Raw genomic sequence first — 20,718 nt, 5'->3', positions numbered from 1 at the left:
ATCACCCAAAGATACAATTCATGTGTGTGGCAGAAGGGAAATACCTAAAACATGCAGGACAGGGGGCGGTGAGGACCAGGGTTGAGAAACACTGGTCTAAAAGATCCTGCATGTCAACTGAACAGCTGCAAGGACTTAATCGATTAACTTTAAATCAAAGCCGTGAACATTAACAGTTCAAAATCAAATTCAAAAATACTTTATTAATCCCAAAGGGAAATTAAATGTCATAACTCATTAGTTAAGATTCTTCAAAGACTTATTGTAGATCTTAACTACTGAAGACACCCTCTCTTCCCAAGTCAGTCTCATGAAGAGGATGGTCATTGTTGTCCATAATTTTCTTTATCCTCTGAAGAATCCTTCCTTGCATCATCATCTCCAGAGGTTGCACAGTTGTCCGAAGAACAGACCCAGAACAGAACCAGCCTTTTTTTTATCAGACTGTTGAGCCTTTTCAGTTCTCTGGCTCTGATGCTGCTGCCCCAACAGATGATGGCAAAAGAGATGACGCTCTCAACAACAGACTTATAGAAGATCTGCAGCATCTTGCTGCAAACCTTGAAGGATCTTAGCTTCCTCAAGAAGTCCAGTCTGCTCTGTCCCTTTTCATAGATAGCTTGACTGAGGTATCTCCAGTCCAGTCTGTTGTCAAGGTGAACACCGACGTACTTATATTCCTCAACCACTTTCACATTTTCTCCGGTGATGGAAATAGGGTTTGATCTAACCCGGTTTCACCTGAAATCAACAATCAACCAGTGTAAACCGTCTTCCAACCAGTCCAAACTTTTTCCTACAGTTCTCGTCAAGCCCTGTCTCAATTCTCTGCTTCCTATCATTACTAACATCATCCATTCCTCTCTGTCCTCTGGTATCATCCCCGCGGAAGCTAGCGCAGAAACACAAACCAAACATCCAATGGAAGGAATCCAGCAAGGAGACACGAAGAGAACACACATGGAACGAGAAAGTAACAGAGAAGTGACAAGAGGACCAGGGGTCGGGTCACAGGGGTAGCAGCTTAAGATGGGAGGACGAGACTTCCCTCTCCCCTGCTACTTGTTCCAGACACAGGATCCCAAGGCGTTCCCAGGCCAGCCGAGAAACATAGTCCCTCCAGCGTGTCCTGGGTCTTCCCCAGGGCCTCCTTCCGGTGGGACGTGCCCGGAAAACCTCAGCAGAGAGGCGTCCAGGAGGGATCTTAGCCATATGCCCAAGCCCCCTCAACTGACTCCTCTCGACGTGAAGGAGCAGCGACTCTACTCTGAGTCCCTGCCGGATGACCGAGCTCCTCACCCTACCTCTAAGGAGAACAACCACGCTGCAGCAAACAGAAAGGGGCGGGGACGGACCACTGTCAGTCTCATACCTTATTTGGAAATGGAACCATTGCAATCTGGAAGTGAAGGGCGCGCTATTTCCTATACTTCCGTTTTTATTTTCTTTTGAAATCTGTGATATATTTTCACCTTAGGAAGGAGTTTCAATCTCAGAGTGTATTTGAGCTTCTTTCTTTTATTCTTTTATTTACTTCAGCGCAGCTCACAGTTTTTAGCAAATGGGCTCTTTGCACCTAAGGCGTTGACGTCACATCTCCAGGAGCTAATGCGGCTCACTTTTTTCCGCTTTGAGTTACCATGACTGGTAGAAAAGACTAAGTCGTATTTCAGATGCAAAAAAACAATACTATTAACATTGTTGTCTTCCTAATATAATGGGCTTTTAAGTTTTCGTTAATTTCCAAGCTATCCTGAATTAAGAAGATGGCTTGTAAATATCTGTCGCTACCAGCTAACGCCGCACAGCAAAGTTTGCAGCCTTCACTTCACTCCGGATCAGCCTAAAACTACCGGGGATACGGATGGTAAATAAAGGAGCCTCCCTGAGTTATTTCCATGGAATCACTTCTATATTCAGCCTGAAAGAGTTTATGGGAACGAGAGAGCAGACCAGAGCCAGAAGCCGAGCAACTGATCCGCCTGTACATCCTGCTGTAAACACCGTCCTATCTGAGCTCTGAACAAGAAACATGCAAAGGTAATAAAACGAAATAACACGGAGACATGAAGCAACACGGTCATATTTTTCTAAAACCAGCAACTTTGAACCTGAACAGCTGAACCAGATCTCTGACACCAGAGCTGCGCTACTGTCAAGCTATGAGGCTTGTTGAGCTCCGTCAGGCTTCGGAAGTAAAAAGCCCGAACCGGAACCTTCCCGTTAGTCTGTGACACTAACGACAATAAACACACATAATATACTTGAAAATAAGATAAATACATTGTCCGTTAGAATGTTTAGATACTTAAATAGCACATTTTACAAGAACAATGTCCGAGAATATTGCCTACTAGCATAAGCTAAGGTTAATGTTAGCCACAAAGTTTAAGTAAAACTCACCTTCGTGTCAGTGAATGTATAACGAGGCGAACATCTAAAACCTTTCTCCAGCTGACTTGTTGGGGCTTCGGATCGATGTACAAACCTTGGCCAAGCCCTGCAAGCACCTAGTGTAAATGATATTTGTATTGGATCGGAAACAATCGAGCCGCATTACACCGAACGCGGAAGCTGAGGTGCAAAGAGCCCATTCTGTAGCTTTCGGTTTACTTCTAAATCTGCTCCTTAGTCGCATCTTTTCGGGCTTGCTACTGCCTCTAGTGGCGTGGGGGTGGTAACACAACTAATCTAATTACATTACTAAATCAGAATACCACAAAGTCTTTATTATTAATAATTCTGGCATTACTGGAACAGTAAAAGATAAATTCCCTCACAAAAGAACATACCTTTTCATTTTCTTAAGGCAGTAGAGCAAATTAAATGAGATAAACAAAACCTGACAGTGATTCCAGTTTCACTTGATGGCCAACCTGTTGACATTGTGGCAAATTTTAAAAGCCTCAAGTCATTCCTGGAGAGTCAGCTCAACTTTGCTGAAAACACTGACTATATCTTTAAGAACTATTCTCAGACACTCTACTTTTTATGAAGACCTAACTTTTTTTTCATCTCTGCTTATTGCTTGGAATGTAAGGTTGGGCAATTGGACGGATTCATCAATCCTCGACAATAGTAGGGCTGCAGTGATACAATAATCTCACGATACGATACACATATTCTGCTCACGATATGATATATATTGTGATAATCAGCAAACGATACAATTCAATACACTTTTGCAATTTTCTGAAAGATTTTAGAGTGAGAGTAATTTTGGTGACATTTTGTGAGCATTATAGAGTTGAATTGAATTAATTTAACTGAAAAATTATTAAAAGCACCAACTACACAATACCTGGGTCTGGTTGGACCTGGGCACAAACTTAAAGTCAACAGCTGGACAAAATTAATCAAAGAAGTGGTGAGAAAACATGTTTCTTTTAATTGAAACAGTACAAATTGTAGCTTGCATTTGTAAAGTAAATAAAGTGCACCAAGTACCTGCTCTGCATAGTTTGATACCTTTTTAACTTTGACACTTAACATCTGAAGGAATCACTCTAAGCCTGATGACCTCATCACTCACCTGGTGAAGCAAGCAGTGAGTGAGCAAGGTGACAGTTGGATGTTACGATACTTGCGTTACTATATCGATTTTTTTTCTAGGAAAGAAAATATTGATATATATTGCAAAATCAATATTATTACACAGCCCTAGACAATAGGTTATGTCCTTCACTGGTTGGTTGGTTGGTTTATTTATTTATTTATTTATTTATTTATTTATTTATTTATTTATTTATTTATTTATTTATTCTAAGGGTGATTTATTTACTGAGGTGGCTCGGGCATCCTTACCAGATGCCCGAGCCACCTCAACTGGCTCCTCTCGATGTGGAGGAGCAGCGGCTCTACTCTGAGTCCCTCCCGGATGACAGAGCTTCTCACCCTATCTCTATGAGAGAACCCAGAGAAAAAATATTTTAGCCTCTTGTATCTGTGATCTTGTTCTTTCGGTGATGACCCAGATCTCATGACCATAAATGAGGGAAGTAAATTGAGAGCTTTGTCTCTTGACTCAGCTCTCTCTTCACCAGGGCAGACCGGTACAACTGGGAAAATGTTGCATATTGCTCAACCATAATGGAAAGCCATTACTGCTTACAATGAAAAGCAGTATATGCTTCACTGTGGACGCTGCACCAATCCACCTGTCAATTTCTCACTCCATTTTTCCATCCATAACCACAGATATACTTGGAACTAAACCTGTAGATCATGACCTGATGAAGCCAATAGGACCACATCATCTGCAAAAAGCAGAGATGCGATCCGAAGATCAACAAAACGGATCCCCTCCACATCTTGGCTACGTTTAGAAATTCTGTCTATGAAAGTAATGAACAGAATCGATGACAAAGGGCAGTCTTGGTGGAATCCAACTCTCACCGGAAACGAGCCTGACTTACTGTCAGCCCCTACAGGGATCCCTGAAGGAGACGGTCGAACACTTTTTCCAAGTTCACAATACACATGTTAATAATATTGATTGGGTGAACTTCCACGCACCCTCCAGGACCCTACTGAGGGTGTAGAGCTGGTCTTGTGCTCCACGAACAAGAGAAAAACCACACTGCTCTTCCTGAAACTTAGATTCGACTAAACTAGAACCACTGAATAGACATTACCAAGGAGGCCTAAGAACCCTCTGTAGTTGGAGCATACTCTGTATCCTCCCTTTTTAAATAGGTGGACCATCACCCCAGGCTGCCTATCCAGGAGAACTGCCCCCAATATACATCTTCTTTCACTCATTCACCTTCCAAGTAAAATTTTGATAGCGCAATATCCTTAACTGAATCGAAAAACCATCAAATTGGATCATGAGTTGAAATGGGTCCCTCTGTATCGAAGCATTTTTGGACATTTTAATTGATAGCCAGCACTACTTCCTTTTGACCTTCACATTAGGTAATTAATATTTGTTAATATAAGTAGTATAACCATTTTTCATAAGTAGGAAGTAAATCAAAAACTGCTGTAATTGTGTAAAAAAAAAAAAAACAATAACAAGCAGTATTAAACTTTATGTATTTATCTATTTTTTCATTTCAAAAAGACTGTTCATCACCGTAATCTTGTTTTTCATTACCGCAACAGGTCTCAAATTACGTGGTAATGAACGTTGTGCATTACGGTAATGAGTGACATTCGCATAAGATAGCTTAAAATGGTAGCATGTCATGGTGACTCAGCAAAAATTTTTCACCTAGAATACAAATTCCCTAATATCTTCTTTACAGGAAAATATCTAATTATTTACTTTTTAAGCACATGATGTAATGCACATTACGGTAATGATCGCCTGTGGTGTGGAAATAGGCATATGCGAGGAGAAACGTAACAATTATCATAATCAAAAGATATCAAACAGTCTTATTTTTTAGCCATCTTTTGTCTTCTCTTCTTTGTTGTGCATTATGGGTCAAAATAACTAAATTTCTTTTTTTTTAATAAATATTACAGGACTTTGAACAAGGTGCTACGGTAATGAGTTTTGCACCTCCGGATACTGACTTTTATTAATATATTTTTATTATTTAATAGGAAAACATTAAATATTACAATATTGAGTTAGTTAACATAGTTTTAAATAAGTTGGTAGTATTTTTTTATAAACCAGCCTGAATAATTACAATGATAAATTGAGGTGAAAGCATTTTTTTTACTTCGGACGCATTACGGTAATGAATTTCTGACTCCAAAATTAATTAAAAAACATTTAAAAAACTATTTTGGTAACTAACAATTAAGTGTGCCAAATGTTAGAAATTATGATTGTTCAAATAAAAGTGAATTATTTTTAATTTTCATGAGTATGACTTTAAAATCTTCTAAGACATTCAAAAGACTAGGTTCGTGAGAATCACCCTTAGGGTTACCCTGCTTGAGGTTGTGTACAACCTCTAGTTAGGCAGAGGTTGTTGAGTTAAATGTTAAAACTAAACATTCTAACTTGAGTTTTAACTCAATTCAAGTTAAAACAACATTTTAAGTCAAGTTTTAACTTTTTATCTCCTTGGCTGGTTTGGTCACATGAGCTGCAGACTAACAGAATCTTTTAAGAATACTTTCAATGGCAGGAATAACAGCAGGTAAATAGTGGTGAAACCTAAAACAACTCTGTCTGAACTGTTTGCTGAAAGAACATGAAAGATGGCAAGAAATATTTTAGCAGAGAGCGTCCATTCTCATTATTCATCAGTTTGAACCTTTGAGCTCATGAAGGTGTTACTGTGTCCCTCTGGTAACTAGGAACATCTATTAGACGTCATTTATTGACATTGCAATAATTATTCTTTACAAAACTAAATAACATTTACCTATAGCATGCCAAGTGTTTTGCTCTGTTCACAAATTGTTGATAATCAATCAATCAATCAATCAATCAATCAATCAATCAATCAATCAATCAATCAATCAATCATCTTATTCCAGACACAAAAAAGGTAAAAAGGTAAAAACAAGCAAAATAAGAGAAAATTAAAAATAAACATGACGTATTATTCACCGAGTCACAAATAAATGATGACGCCAGTGATTCCATAATCTTGACGAGAGTCTCACTGTACTAAAAGCAGGATTTACTAAAATTGCAATTATATTATTGCATGACACATATAATCTACACATGCATTTATACATAAGATTCCTGAGCACAGCTGCACATGTGGAAACAGCATTATGTACAAACATATGGCTAGCACTACTCCATCTAGGCACTTTGAGTAGAAGCCTCATGCCATCATTGTATGCCACATAAAGTTTCTGCAGACTACTTTTTTTTTGTGTCGTCGCCACAGATGGGCCGTGTAATAATGTGATTCATGAATATGATTTATTGATTTAGAGTCAAAGGAAAATTTCCTCGCTGATTGATTAAATAGTTTAATCTTATTTTTTTCTATATATAAGACTCTACCAACAAAAAGTCTCTCAATAATATACATGGCACTGTAAAAACAAAAAAAATAACTTTTGCTTATATCTGTTTAACAGCCCTGGTTGTAACAACCTGTGTTATTATTCTTCTGTACCTAATTCATTTGTTTGTTATTGACTTTTGCTCAATTAAATTTCTTATGTATAAATTGCGAATGGTATTTTTATTATAGATAATCATGTTGTTTTTCATGTCTCCTTTTGTCTTTTGTTCCTTCTATAATTGATGGAGATATATAGATATGCATAAAAATATTGTCATTTAATTAGCTCTACATCCTTAGAAAAATGAGAAAAAAAATTTTTTTTATAAGATAATTTATCTTTTACTGTTCCAGTAATGCCAGAATTAATAGAAAATAATAAATGCGTTGCGGTATTCTGGTTTAGTAATGCAAGTATATAAGTTGTGTTACCACCCTCACGCCACTAGAGGCAGTAGCAAGCCCGAAAAGATGCGACTAAGGAGCAGATTTAGAAGTAAACCGAAAGCTACAGAATTTGCTAAAAACTGTGAGCTGCGCTAAAGTAAATAAAAGGATAAAAGAATGAAGTTCAAATACACTCTGAGATTGAAACTCCTTCCTAAAGGTGAAAATATGTCACAGATTCCAAAGAAAATAAAAACGGAAGTATAGGAAATAGCGCCCCCTTCACTTCCAGATTGCAATGGTCCCGTTTCCAAATAAGGTATGAGACTGACAGTGGCCCGCACTAGCGGAACAAGTCAGCGTCGGGCCGGGTGGCGGGGCCAATGACCGGGCCCCTCACGTGTATCACCTGTGTTGCTGGAAACTGTTGAGCGGGGTGGGATGGGGAGGGCGCGCTTTGGGCAGCATTTGTCGTTTGATTTTTACCCAGGAAGCACATTGGCTAAACCGTGAATGAAACGGTCACTGGGACTGACTACTATATATTCCATTGAGGGAAGGCAACTTGCGGTATTCTCGTTCACTGGGGTAAACCTGGCGCCTCTCGCTTTGGGCAACTCCAGAGTGGAATGAATGTCCAGGGCTTCTCAAGGAGACTGGTTCCAGAACCAGAGCCATGCTTTGAGGTGAGACCAACTATTTCTAGCCAGAACCTCTCCGCCTCACACACTAGTTCCCACCAGAGAGGTGACATTCCACGACTCAAGAGCCAGCTTCTGCAACCGAGGATTGGACCACCAGGGTCCCCTCCCTCGGCCACCACCCATCCCACATTGCACCCAACCCCCTTGGGCCCTCTCACAGGTGGTGGGCCCATGCAGAGGCGCAAAAAGTGGGTATGCAGCGTATGCAACGCATAGGGGCGCAGCACCAGAGGGGGCGCCAAAACCCCGTCTGGAGGGGGCGACGCGCCGATTATGTTTTCCCCATACACTTCAGCGCGCCTCACGCTCCTTCACCTCCCGCACATAACGAGCGTCGCTCCTTCACCCTGACGTTCCTTCCCTGGGAGGGGGGGGCGCCGATTTATGTTTTCGCATCCACCTGAATAATGTGTAGTTGCACCACTAGGCCCATGGGAGGGGGTCCCATGTCTCCTCTTCGGGCTGAGCCACCTAGAAGCCCGGTCACCAGTCGCTCGCCATCGTGCCCCATCTCCAGGCCTGGCTCCAGAGTGGCTCCCCAGAGAGAGAACAGCAAATCCAAAGTTCTTGTCCATCAAAGGGGTCTTCAGGCTGCGCTTTGTCTGGTCCCTCACCTAGGACCTGTCTGCCTTGGGTGACACAACCATGGGCAGAAAGCCCAAGACAGCATAGCTCCTAGGATCATTGGACACTCAAACCCCTCCACCACGATAAGATGGCAGCCCAAGGAGAGGGAACCAGGGAGGTGTGAAGTTTTTAAAAATATATACTTATTGTTATGGGAGTTTGTTGATCTTTTCATCTTTTAATCTGTTTTATATCATGATTGTGGAAGTTGTTTATATTGTCCCCAGCATTTCCATTTATGAAATAGCAGTATTAAACAAAAGATTGTAGGGGGAGTTGTTCTGCAGTCATTTCATCGTGAACCATTGTATCACCATGGCAACATGGCATTTTGTTACTGTGTGGTTAGTTTTATTGTGTGGTTCGTTAACATAGATGTAAAATGTTAAAATTTGAAATTTACATGTGATCTTGGATGCATTAAAATGAAGCTCAATAAATAAGGAGATTACTGAAAATTTCTTTTTTTTTTCAGTAGCTCAGTTCACAAACTGATGGATGGTTTTTAGATGTTTGTTTTTACAGTGAAAACACAATATTTAACAAATTATTACAACACATATAACTTGAATATTCAGCATTAGGGTACAATGTTGCCTATAGACAAACTGAAAAAATATGGAAAATATATCTGCAAAATGTATCATTTGCTATTTTTATTAAGCACTCCCATTTACTTCTTAAGGCTTTTACATGATGAAGTTTTTTTCATATCTATATGTATAAATATTTTTTGTTGTTTTTTTTGCCCTACAGGGTTAGGCACTGGGTTTCTGCTGAGGGCTACACCTGTTCTAAATGAAGAACTGAGAGACTGGATCAAAGTACCAGGGGAAATGCTTATCAACATGCTTAAGATGTTTGCTGTACCCCTCATTGTGACAAGCGTGGTTGCAGGCAAACTAAATATGAATTCAGATACTTGATATATTAACTTATAATTGTTATAGAGATAGACTGAAAAGATGCTCACTCATCTTTTTGAGGATATTTTTGTATAAATGTTGATTAAAACATGTGATTATATGCTCTCTTTTCTCAGGAGTAACTGGATTAAACACCAGAATGTCCAGGAAAACAGCTATCATCACAGGGACCTTCGTCTGTGGCTCTACCTCAATAGTCGTAATTCTCGGTAAATTTATCATGGGCAGCAGATTTTAAGATAGATTTATGAAGACCGCTATTGTTTGTTCTGTGTTATTGCTTTTGACATCCTGCCTGATACTTTGTGTTGCAGGAATGTTTCTGGCTCTCACAATCAAGCCTGGTGTGTTAGAACATGACTTACACAGTGACAAAAAGGGTGTGTCAACCTTTGTCTTGCATGTGATCTTGCAGGATCTTATAAGGTGAGACAAAATTCATGATTTCCTGTAATGTGTTCCAGTACAGAAAAGATAAAATAGATATTTTATCATCTTTGATTACCATCAGTTAAACTATCTGTCAGGACTCTGGGTTTTTGGGTTTGGTTTTGATCTTATTTATCATTATGTTTTAGTCCATTTTAGGTTAGCCCTTCAGGGTCATTTCACATTTATTATTTGAGGTTATTTAGTCTGATTACAATTGCCTTGTTATTTTCCTTATCAGCCCTTCATAGTGTTTCTAGTTAGGTTTATTCTTTACTTAGGTTCTGTTTTTCTTGTATCTCTGAGTCTACGTCAAGCTTCTTTAGTGATTATACAGTGGTGTGAAAAAGTGTTTGCCCCCTTCCTCATTTCCTGTTTTTTTGCATGTTTGTCACACTTAAGTGTTTCGGAACATCAAACCAATTTAAACAATAGTCAAGGACAACACAAGTAAACACAAAATGCAATTTGTAAATGAAAGTGTTTATTATTAAAGGAGAAAATAAATCCAAACCATCATGGCCCTGTGTGAAAAAGTGATTGCCCCCCTCGTTAAAATATACTATAACTGTGGTTTTTAACACCTGAGTTCAATTTCTCTAGCCACACCCAGGCCTGATTATTGCCACACCTATTTTCAATCAAGACATCACTTAAATAAGAGCTGCCTGACACAGTAAAGTCCACCAAAAGATCCTTAAAAGCTACACATCATGCCGAGATCCAAAGAAATTCAGGAACAATTGAGAAAGACAGTAATTAAGATCTATCAGTCTGGAAAGGGTTATAAAGCCATTTCCAAAGCTTTGGGAATCCAGCGAACCACAGTGAGAGCCATTATCCACAAATGGCGAAGACATGGAACAGTGGTGAGCCTTCCCAGGAGTGGCCGGCCACCCAAAATTACCCCAAGAGCACAGCGACGACTCATCCAAGAGGTCACAAAAGACCCCACAACAACGTCCAAAGAACTGCAGGCCTCACTTGCCTCAGTTAAGGTCAGCGTTCATGCCTCCACCATCAGAAAAAGACTGGGCAAAAATGGCCTGCATGGCAGAGTTCCAAGAAGAAAACCACTGCTGAGCAAAAAGAACATTAAAGCTCGTCTCAATTTTTCCAAAACGCATCTTGATGATCCCCAAGACTTTTGGGAAAACATTTTGTGGACCGATGAGACAAAAGTGGAACTCTTTGGAAGGTGTGTGTCCCATTACATCTGGCGTAAAAGGAATACTGCATTTCAGAAAAAGAACATTATACCAACAGTAAAATATGGTGGTGGTAGTGTGATGGGCTGGGGCTGTTTTTCTGCGTCAGGACCTGGAAGACTTGCTGTGATAGATGGAACTATGAATTCTGCTGTCTATCAAAAGATCCTGAAGGAGAATGTCCGACCATCTGTTCGTGAACTCAAGCTGAAACGAACTTGGGTTCTGCAGCAGGACAATGATCCTAAACACACCAGCAAGACCACCACTGAATGGCTGAAGAAAAACAAAATGAAGACTTTGGAGTGGCCTAGCCACAGTCCTGACCTGAATCCTATTGAGATGTTGTGGTATGACCTTAAAAAGGCCGTTCATGCTCGAAAACCCTCTAATGTAACTGAATTAGAACAATTCTGCAAAGATGAGTGGGCCAACATTCCTCCAGAACGCTGTAAAAGACTCATTGCAAGTTATCGCAAACGCTTGGTTGCAGTTGTTGCTGCTAAGGGTGGCCCAACCAGTTATTAGGTTTAGGGGGCAATCACTTTTTCACACGGGGCCATGATGGCTTGGATTTATTTTCTCCTTTAATAATAAACACCTTCATTTACAAATTGCATTTTGAGTTTACTTGTGTTGTCCTTGACTATTGTTTAAATTGGTTTGATGTTCCGAAACACTCAAGTGTGACAAACATGCAAAAATACAGGAAATGAGGAAGGGGGCAAACACATTTTCACACCACTGTAGTTTATTTGTATTTAATCCTTATAGTTCCCTCTGTAGTGTTTCTAGATCTTATTTTGTCACTTTAGCTTTTTTTAGTCTTTCTTTAGTAATTCTAGTTAGGCTATCTCTTTGCTCAGATCTTCTAGTTTCTATAGCTCTCTGTCCCCTAGTTCTTATTGTTAGATCAGCCTTCTTTCTGTTTATGTTTGTCCCTCATGTCTTTTTGTCTTCTAGTTTATCAGGTTTTCTTTGGTATTAGTGTTTTCTTTCGTTTTAGAGATATTTTCAGGTCCCTGGTGTTTCCTCTGTTTTTTTCCCCCAGTTTAACTCCTTAGCTTCCTCGTGTCATCTTCTCCCCTCCCCTCAGCTAGCTCCTGTGAAAACTATTCACACCTGCAACCAGTTATCTCATCTTGTTAGGTCCATTGTTCCACTTACTACCTCCCAGTTTTTAAACTCCTCTATCCCAGTCACAACTTGCTAGTCTGTCTTGTCACCCTGATCGTCACTACCCATGTTTCCCTCCCTGGATTACCTGTTGTTCCCTTGTGTTTCCAGTTTGTTTTGTTTTTGGATTTTCTTCTATCCTTGGATTTTGGATTTTTTGTTGGTTGATTTTCTTCACTAAAACATCCACTTAGTGATGGGTAGATGAGGCGTCATGTATCGTTTCAACACATAGCAAAACTGTGTCGATTCTGTGTCGATACTCTGTCACTCAATACTGACACCTGCTGGACATTAAAAATTCCTACAGGGAACGTAGTGATTTGATGACCTAGTCTATACAATAAGATTTAAGTCTTTGTATTTTATTGAATATTATATATTGTATTATGTCATATCTTCAGTTAAATATAAAATATATTTGATATACAGTCAATAAATAATGGGAACATGTACCATAAAGTGAAAATTTATGTGAATGTGTTTGGAATGAGGATGCATGGACTTTTTTTTCCCACAAATTTTCAAAAAAAGGTTTTACAACATTTTAAAATTTAGTCTGTTACGCTTTTTTGACAAAACTTCTCCTGCTGTAGAAAAATGAAGTAAACACTACATTTACAGCGAACCCTTGTTTTTCTTAGAGGTTGCGTTCCGAAAATAACCCGTGATAGGCGAAATCCGTAAAGTAGTTACCTTTAGGTTTTACAATTATTATACAGCACAATTAAATACTCTACATCAGCGGATGTGCGTGTGCATCAATCGGGCATTAATGTGATCCGGAGTCATGTCATTAAAGCGTCTCCTCCAACCTGTCCCGCGAGATTCACAGCTGTATCTACGGCAGAGCGATGGATCTCATCAAGCGAAACTCCGGTCAGGTTTTGCGCTGCCTCTGGCAACAGTTTTTTTTTCCAGCTGGCATTCAAAGTTTCAGTTTCCATCTCCTGAATGGCCAATCTGTATTAAATACCGTAACTTTATTGGCACTCAGGTAGAGAAGAAGCGCGGAGACTGTTTTTAACAATCATATGGTCAATCAGGACGCAGAACACTTTGGGAAATTTTTTTTATAAAAAAATCTGCGAAGCAGCGATACCGTGAAAGGTGAACCGCGTTATAGCGAGGGTTAACTGTATGTGAAATAATTTATAAAATGCAACTGAGAAATTTGTAGAATGGCTGTATATCTGAGTTTATCTAGGTGTATCTGGGACTTCATTCTCATGCCTCATAATACCTCAACATTGAAAAGGTGGATTTATTTAAATAAGACAGTTTAGTCAAACATATGCGACACTTAACCTGCAGAACATAATATGAAAGTAAACTACAAGTCAATTTCAGCTGGATTTGGATTCAGATAGATCAAGTAGAAACTGGCAAGAACCGGTGTTGCATCAATCCATGAAAACGCGGATTGACGTAACACCGGCAACACCGATGCTTCGGCGCATGTGTCAAGCCCACAGACCAAAACCCGTGTCGGTGCGCGTATTGGTTTCAGCAAGTCACGTGACCGATACAGGAACTGTTTCGAAATTACATTAACGCGCCAAACTGTGTCTATAGGGAAGCGAATCTGTCAATCTGTCAAATGCATTTGCAAAACGAATTCTTGATCTTTTACGGAACAGCGTCAACTATGGAGCAGCCTCAAACGAAAGGTTTCTGCAGTGTGGGACCATTTTGATCTTATATTGGAAAATAAATTTGTTTTCATTTTTGTTGTTTCATCCGGTGTGTGCAGCAGGTGTTACGTCAATCCGCGTTTCCTTATCAGATACGGTTCCCCCTGCGTCTTTTTGCCGCTCCGCCCCGCCCACGCGGCAAAATACGCGCATGCTCGTGATGAGAAAGCACGCGCGTAGCAAGCACGCCCTTGTTCGGCGCGTTTATCTGGGGAATTACGGACACCGTGAAAGCTCAATCAACATGCTTCGGCAAAGTTGTCACACTTACTTCACGTTTTTGTGTGAAATTAATACTACTACTACTACTACTACTACTAATAATAATAATAATAATAATAATAATAAATATGGTATGTATATATATATATATATATATGTGTGTGTGTGTGTGTGTGTGTGATAGATAGATAGATAGATAGATAGATAGATAGATAGATAGATAGATAGATAGATAGATAGATAGATAGATAGATAGATAGATAGATAGATAGATAGATAGATAGATAGATAGTGCTATATGGATTAAAAACAGGGCAATGCATTTTAATGCTCGATACCGTTTCCCCTATGTTAAAATCACCCATCAGATACCTAATTTTATATATATAGTTTCAGCAAAAACTTGAAGAAAGTGTGAACTTTGCCGAAGCATGTTGTTTGAGCTTTCACGGTATCCGTAGTTCCCCAGATGAGCGCGCGGGCTTTCTCAGTGCTCATCACGAGCACGCGCGTATTTTGCCGCCTGGGCGGGGTGGCAAAAAGACGCAGGGGGAACCGTATTTGATGGGGAAACCCGGATTGATGCAACACCGGACCCATCACTACATCCATTTATTTCTACGTCTACTGTCTGCTGCGTTGGAGTCCACCGCCACACCACACCATGACACTATCTAAGTTTTTGTGAAATATCTGGGTAAAATAACATCTGCATGTTTTTTGTCTCTAACATTTACAAGCTTAGTTTTTTCTGACTCTCCTGTTACTTGCATAGGAATATGGTTCCAGAGAACTTCTTTCAGGCTTTCTACGAGCAGGTATGCTTTTATTCTAGCCCACAGCTTACTATGTAATTTCCTATTTGGGGTTTGGAAATGTAACACCAATTATTTTTTTCTCTCAGTACAAGACTGAGATTATTCAGGTTGAAACAAAACCTGGCCTCTCCCTTGATCCAAAACTGGTGAGTTTTTTCTTCTGATCTTTTTTTTCATTCTAGAATCGTCATTTTACAGCCACTAACTTCAAATTGAAGAGGAAGAAAAATAATGGCCTTGAGTTTCTTCCAGTTTAAAGCCTGAATGGGGAGGTGGTGTTTGCCAATGTGACAGTAAGGTGTGCCATAGTTAAGACATAGGACAAGCAACAATGCAAACACTAATAGCTCTATACTATTAGAGCTTAGATCTTGGGGTATTTTTTAGTTTGTTTTTAGTTTTGTCATTATTTGTATTCCTTACTTACTTCGTTCTGCCCTGTTTCTATAATTTTCTTAGTGATTCTAGTTTTTTTCTGTCTAGTCTTTTCCTTAGTTACTCTGGTTCTCATTATGTTTCTTATGTCTCATTATTTTTGTTAGATTCATTTCCTAGTCCAAAGTCTTCTCTCCCTCGCCCCTTGTGCCACTTCTTCTTTCTCTCTCTTTCTCCTCAGCCCTGCCGCCCATTAGCTCATTAGCCCAGATCTTTGTTCAGCATTCAACCTAACAGTAGCGATACACCTCTTTCTCAGTCACTCTTTGCTGGTTCCTTCCTTTACTCTCCATTTGGCTCCATTTCGCTTATGTTTATTATTTTTGTGTGTGAAGAGTTTGACACTTGAATTTGTGCCTTAGAGTGGTCATTTACAAGATAAATGCATATTAAATGCATTAAAATCAATGGTTGTATGTTGACTCATGAAAAAGTGAAATGCATTGTCCAACAAGGTGATGTACTCCTACAATATTGTTGTCAGAGCTGGAGCCGCCATACTTGTGTTTTTTGTGCAGAATGGTACTGAGACGAAACTAGTAGGCAGGTATGTTGATGGACCCAACATGTTAGGACTGGTCATCTGGTCATTCGCCATCGGTATCATGTTAAACAGGGTGGGACATGAGGCAAGAATCACTGTGGAGGCCATTCAATGCCTCAACGATGCCATAAAAATCATAGTCAACTGGATTTTGTGGTAAGATCAGACAGTATCTGAGCAGATGTCATTTCTTTTGCATATTCAGTTCTATTTACATAGGACAGGTGCTTCCACTCTTAACAGTTAACTTCAAATATATTTCGAACACTCTTTTTATTAAACTTTTTTTTTTACTGTTTTTTGTTTGAGGTACTTGCCAATCGGAGTTATGTTCCTGATCACAGAACATGTGTTGGGGATTAAGGACTGGCGGGCTGTCCTTAAGCTCACAAAGCTTGTAGGAGTGGTTTTTGCAGGGTATGTCCAAATATCTTTTCTTTTTCATCTTTGTTACCAAATTGATATCACTGCTCTGAGGTAGCAGCACTGAACTCTACCTGAGTGACATGAGAAGAAAACTGTGCTATGAATATATTTACAGAACAGTTTTACAGATTTTACTGATATTTTCCTCTTTGATGTTTAGACATCAGTTTTCATCAATGCAATTATTGTCAGCCTCTTTACTCTGATTCAGGGGCGCTGCCAGAAATCGTGGGCCCCCTGACAAAAAATTTGATTGGTGCCCTCTGTACTGCTGCTGTTACAATTTTCTGACTCTATAAAAAGCGTGACAATTTTAAAGGCTTGCATCTGCATTGCTTTCTTTAGTTCAATACTGATAACTAGCACAATGTTTACTGCTCATGAATTTAACATCCAACAGTCCACATCCAGTATGCAAGTAGGTTGCTTACATTTTTTGTATTAGTTTTAGATACTGAAATGTCTCCCCATGAGCAACAGTCAAAATCAATCTGGAACTACACATAAAGCAATCCAGACTTCTCAAAAATGCTATGTAGTTGCATTTTTTCCAAGCTTCAATACATAACTTTAATAAAAAGTATGTTTTCTCCATATTTGTGAAAACAATCAATCTCCTCCATCTCCTCCCTGAATTACTATTGCTGGTCAAAGTAATGCACCGTTCTGACCAAAACAACCAATCAGAGCAAGAAGGACGCTCTTAGCACTGTCAATTAGCCTCATTCACTCACTGCTAAATGTGCTAATGGGGGAGAAACAACTTATCATTACAAGAAACTGTTTGTCTGCCGTCATTGGTAGCTGTGCTAACTAAACTGAGCATTCACAGTTTGAATCTGCACAGCTATGTGCTATGCTAGCTGCAGCATGGCACAAATTGAGGGGGAGGAAGAATGAGCAGCACCATATGAAATTATGATTGACAGCACTAAAGCTCTCTTGCCACTGACTGGTTGTTTCTAACACTTGGAGAAGGCAGAGGAAATAGGTTTTTCACAGATTACCTCTCATACCATACTGTCACAACATAATGACAGTTTTAAAAAATATGTGAAAAAATATTTATATAAAAATGATATACTGCAGCTTTAACTTCACTCGGGAGAGAACAGGCCAGGAGGGACATTAGAGCTGCTGCTGACTCACTCATCTCTTAAGTGGTAAAAGGCACAGGGAACAAGTTAAATATATGAATATGTTAGTAAAAAAAATTTTCTTAATTCATTAAATGCTAGTGAAATGGAGGCAAACAGTAGTCTGTAGCTAAGCTAATTATGCTAAATGGTTCATAATCTCACACAGTATACTCACCTCTCATGGAGGAAAACTGGGTTATAAATTAACACTCTTGCCTTTTTTTCTCTCTCTCCCTCTCTCTATTTTGTTTTTGAAAACCTGATTTTATAACTTTTCTTAGCAGCACAGTAAATGCCACAGTTGCCGCAGCATTCAGCTGCAGCCTCTACTGACCACAGCTGCATAGTCACTGTTAAGCTCTAAGCAGGAACGAACCATTTCATGCAGATTGAGCGGGGAGTTCAGGGCAAAAACGGATGTGTATGTTTTTACTGCTAAAAACAATCTTTGAAAATTCAATATGATTAATTTTGTATTTGACAGGACCCCGATTTTTTTATTTTATTTTATGTCTATGAACAAAATATAAATAATTAAATTGTGGAGGGCCCCCTGCTGGTCAGGGGCCCTAGAATCGTCATCACTTTTCACTGTGCCCCTGCTCTGATTCCTCCAAAAATTTGGTCCAGTTCAAGCATTTCCCTTCAGAAGTTCTCTTTAGCCTCACAGGTTTGTTAGAGAACATTAGTGAACAAACAGCATCATGAAGGCCAAGAAACTCAGCAGACACATCAGAGAGGAAGTTCTGGAGAAGTTTAAATCAGGGTTAATTTCTAAAACAATATACCAAGCTTTCAGATAAGAAAGAGGAAGAAGGTTAGAGTTTGAGCTCCATACAGATCAATCCTGGGAGAAAATACAGTATGTTAGAGGCAGCAAAATACTTTAGACTGCAGCGAGGTCCGTCTTCCTTCAGCATAGTGAATCTAAACCTTCAACTAAAGAGAGCATGGAATGGTTTAGATTAGTTGTCTCAAGCTACACTCCTCAAGAGTCGGTGTCCTGAAACTTATAGATGTTTCTCTGCTTTAGCACACCCTGGCTCCACTACAGTCTCATTAGCAGATTTCTGCAGATCTTGACTGAATGCTGGAAATGAAGTTTAACCATTTCATAGAAGTTTGTAGGTTCAGAGAAACATCTAAAGGTTCGAGTACACTGGCGCTCAAGGACTGGAGTTTGAGACCACTGATTAAGGTCAAAGCTTATTTATGTGTTAGAATGGGATAGACAAAGTCCAGATCTATATTCATTTGATAATATGTGGCAAGAATCTGTGTGTTTGCACTCTCCATTAAATCTTAGCTTGTGCTATTTTGTAGAGAAGAATGTAACAAATGTTTGTATGAATGAGCAAAGCTGGTTGAAACACGACCCAACAGCCTGCAGGTGGAGCTGTAGCAAAATGTTTATCTACAAAGTATGGATTCATTGAGACTGAATAGAAATGCACAAACATCTTCATGGATGTTACTGTGCAAGCATGTATTTTAATTATTTTCAAGAAATCATGATCTGACATTTGTTATAAAAACATTTCTGATTAAACTTTAAAAATTATGTAGCTTTATGTGGTAATATTATATTGCTCTGTCATTTTGTTTAGTCTTAAATTTATTAATTTAATTATTCCTAAAGCTTTACAGCAAGATGTCTACAAAGCACTTATGAGCTTTGCATTTGAAACATTACTTAAGGCTGTTTATAGTAGTGCAATACACCATCTCCACCAGTGAGAGGCAGCAGTGCACGAACAGGCGTGCAGTGTGTTGGTGAAGAAGAAATTTTCCATCTTGTGGGGCCAACCTAACACAAGTTAAAACGGCCAGACCTCCTGTTATGAGGTATGTGTCTTATTAACTTTACATTTTCTTTGAGAAAATAACATTGACTGTGTTCTCTTTCTTTGTAATGTTAGCTATGAGCAGTTTAAACCTGCTGCAAGTTAAAGTTAGCTAAAGTTATTAAACTCCATAACTGTAAGGTTAGCCCTTAATATTAAACGTATTTTAAAGGCAGACAAATAGATTTTTTACCTCCAAATTTAATCTAGCAAATTAAAAGCTAATATGTTAGTCAAAGTTATCCTTTATGTGCATTATTTAGCAACTTGGCTGATGTGACACAGTGCTTGTGTTCTTTGCTTTGCCATCTTTTTAGGTGACCACATTGAATTGAGTCATCACCTGCTATGAGAATGTCCAGAAGAGATTCACCAAGTTAGAATTCATGAAAAGGCTTTCACCATGATCAACACTGACCACAACTATTGCAAGAACAACTATAATTTCTTAGCATTTCTGGACACCTTCAAAGAGCTGCTTCCAGGAAATGGAGACAAGAAGATCTCCCTATTTTCCAAGTGTTACAGGAACGCTATAACGAAGGAAATGGCTGACTGTTGAAATAACCTATTTTCTTAAGTTAAATAATAAGTAATTATATTTTAGATTTTCAATCAGTATTTCAGAGTTACAATATACTCGCCAGAATTAAAACCCTCTGTTTGAGGAACAAGTAATCTTTTGTTTTATTCCACTGTTCAAAGGTTTTGTTCTACAGCTATGACAGAAGTTATAAGTAGTTCAGTGTTTTCCACTTCACTTGATGTAAAAGTTAATATTAATGACTCTGTTAGCATAGCATATGACACTGTTTTAATACTCAATGACATTTTCATAACTGTTGTTACGTGTTTCACTTTACTTGAGATAAGATTGACACTGCAATAACAATTAATGACATCTTCATAACTGGGGCTACTTGTTCCACTTGATGTAAAAGGAATTATTAATGACTAAATCATTTGACAGTGTAATAAAGCTTAATGATGTCTTTATTGTTGGTCCTACTTGTTTTGCCTTATTTCAGGTAGAGGAAATATTAATAAGTGTTTTGTTAGATTTTGACAGTGTAATAACAATGACATTATTATAACTACTATTATGACATATGATGATTCTTGGTTAATGTCAAGTTGTCATAAAGACACTTTTAATAATGTCAACTTTGTATTAAAAGTATCATGATTTACCGAATGACACTTTGAA

At 38.9% G+C, this 20,718-nt stretch overlaps 1 protein-coding gene across 1 annotated transcript; it reads left to right on the top strand.

Moving 5' to 3' along the window:
* Positions 1-8,454: 8,454 nt before the first annotated feature.
* Positions 8,455-19,832, top strand: LOC106910466 (excitatory amino acid transporter 3-like). Its single transcript, XM_088007499.1, has 10 exons — positions 8,455-8,623; positions 9,407-9,547; positions 9,693-9,785; positions 9,891-9,920; positions 9,992-10,002; positions 11,379-11,563; positions 15,081-15,123; positions 16,077-16,258; positions 16,412-16,519; positions 19,829-19,832. Exons 1-10 carry the CDS (start codon positions 8,455-8,457, stop codon positions 19,830-19,832), a joined length of 966 nt encoding a protein of 321 aa, XP_087863625.1.
* The last annotated feature ends 886 nt before the right edge of the window (positions 19,833-20,718 follow it).

Source organism: Poecilia mexicana, unplaced genomic scaffold (genome assembly GCF_051168715.1).
Source record: "Poecilia mexicana isolate PSO_F unplaced genomic scaffold, ASM5116871v1 scaffold_7, whole genome shotgun sequence".
In the NCBI taxonomy this organism is placed as follows: Eukaryota; Metazoa; Chordata; class Actinopteri; order Cyprinodontiformes; family Poeciliidae; genus Poecilia; species Poecilia mexicana.
The sequence above is the reverse complement of the archived record's forward strand: the minus strand, read 5'-3'. Positions and strand labels throughout refer to the sequence as shown.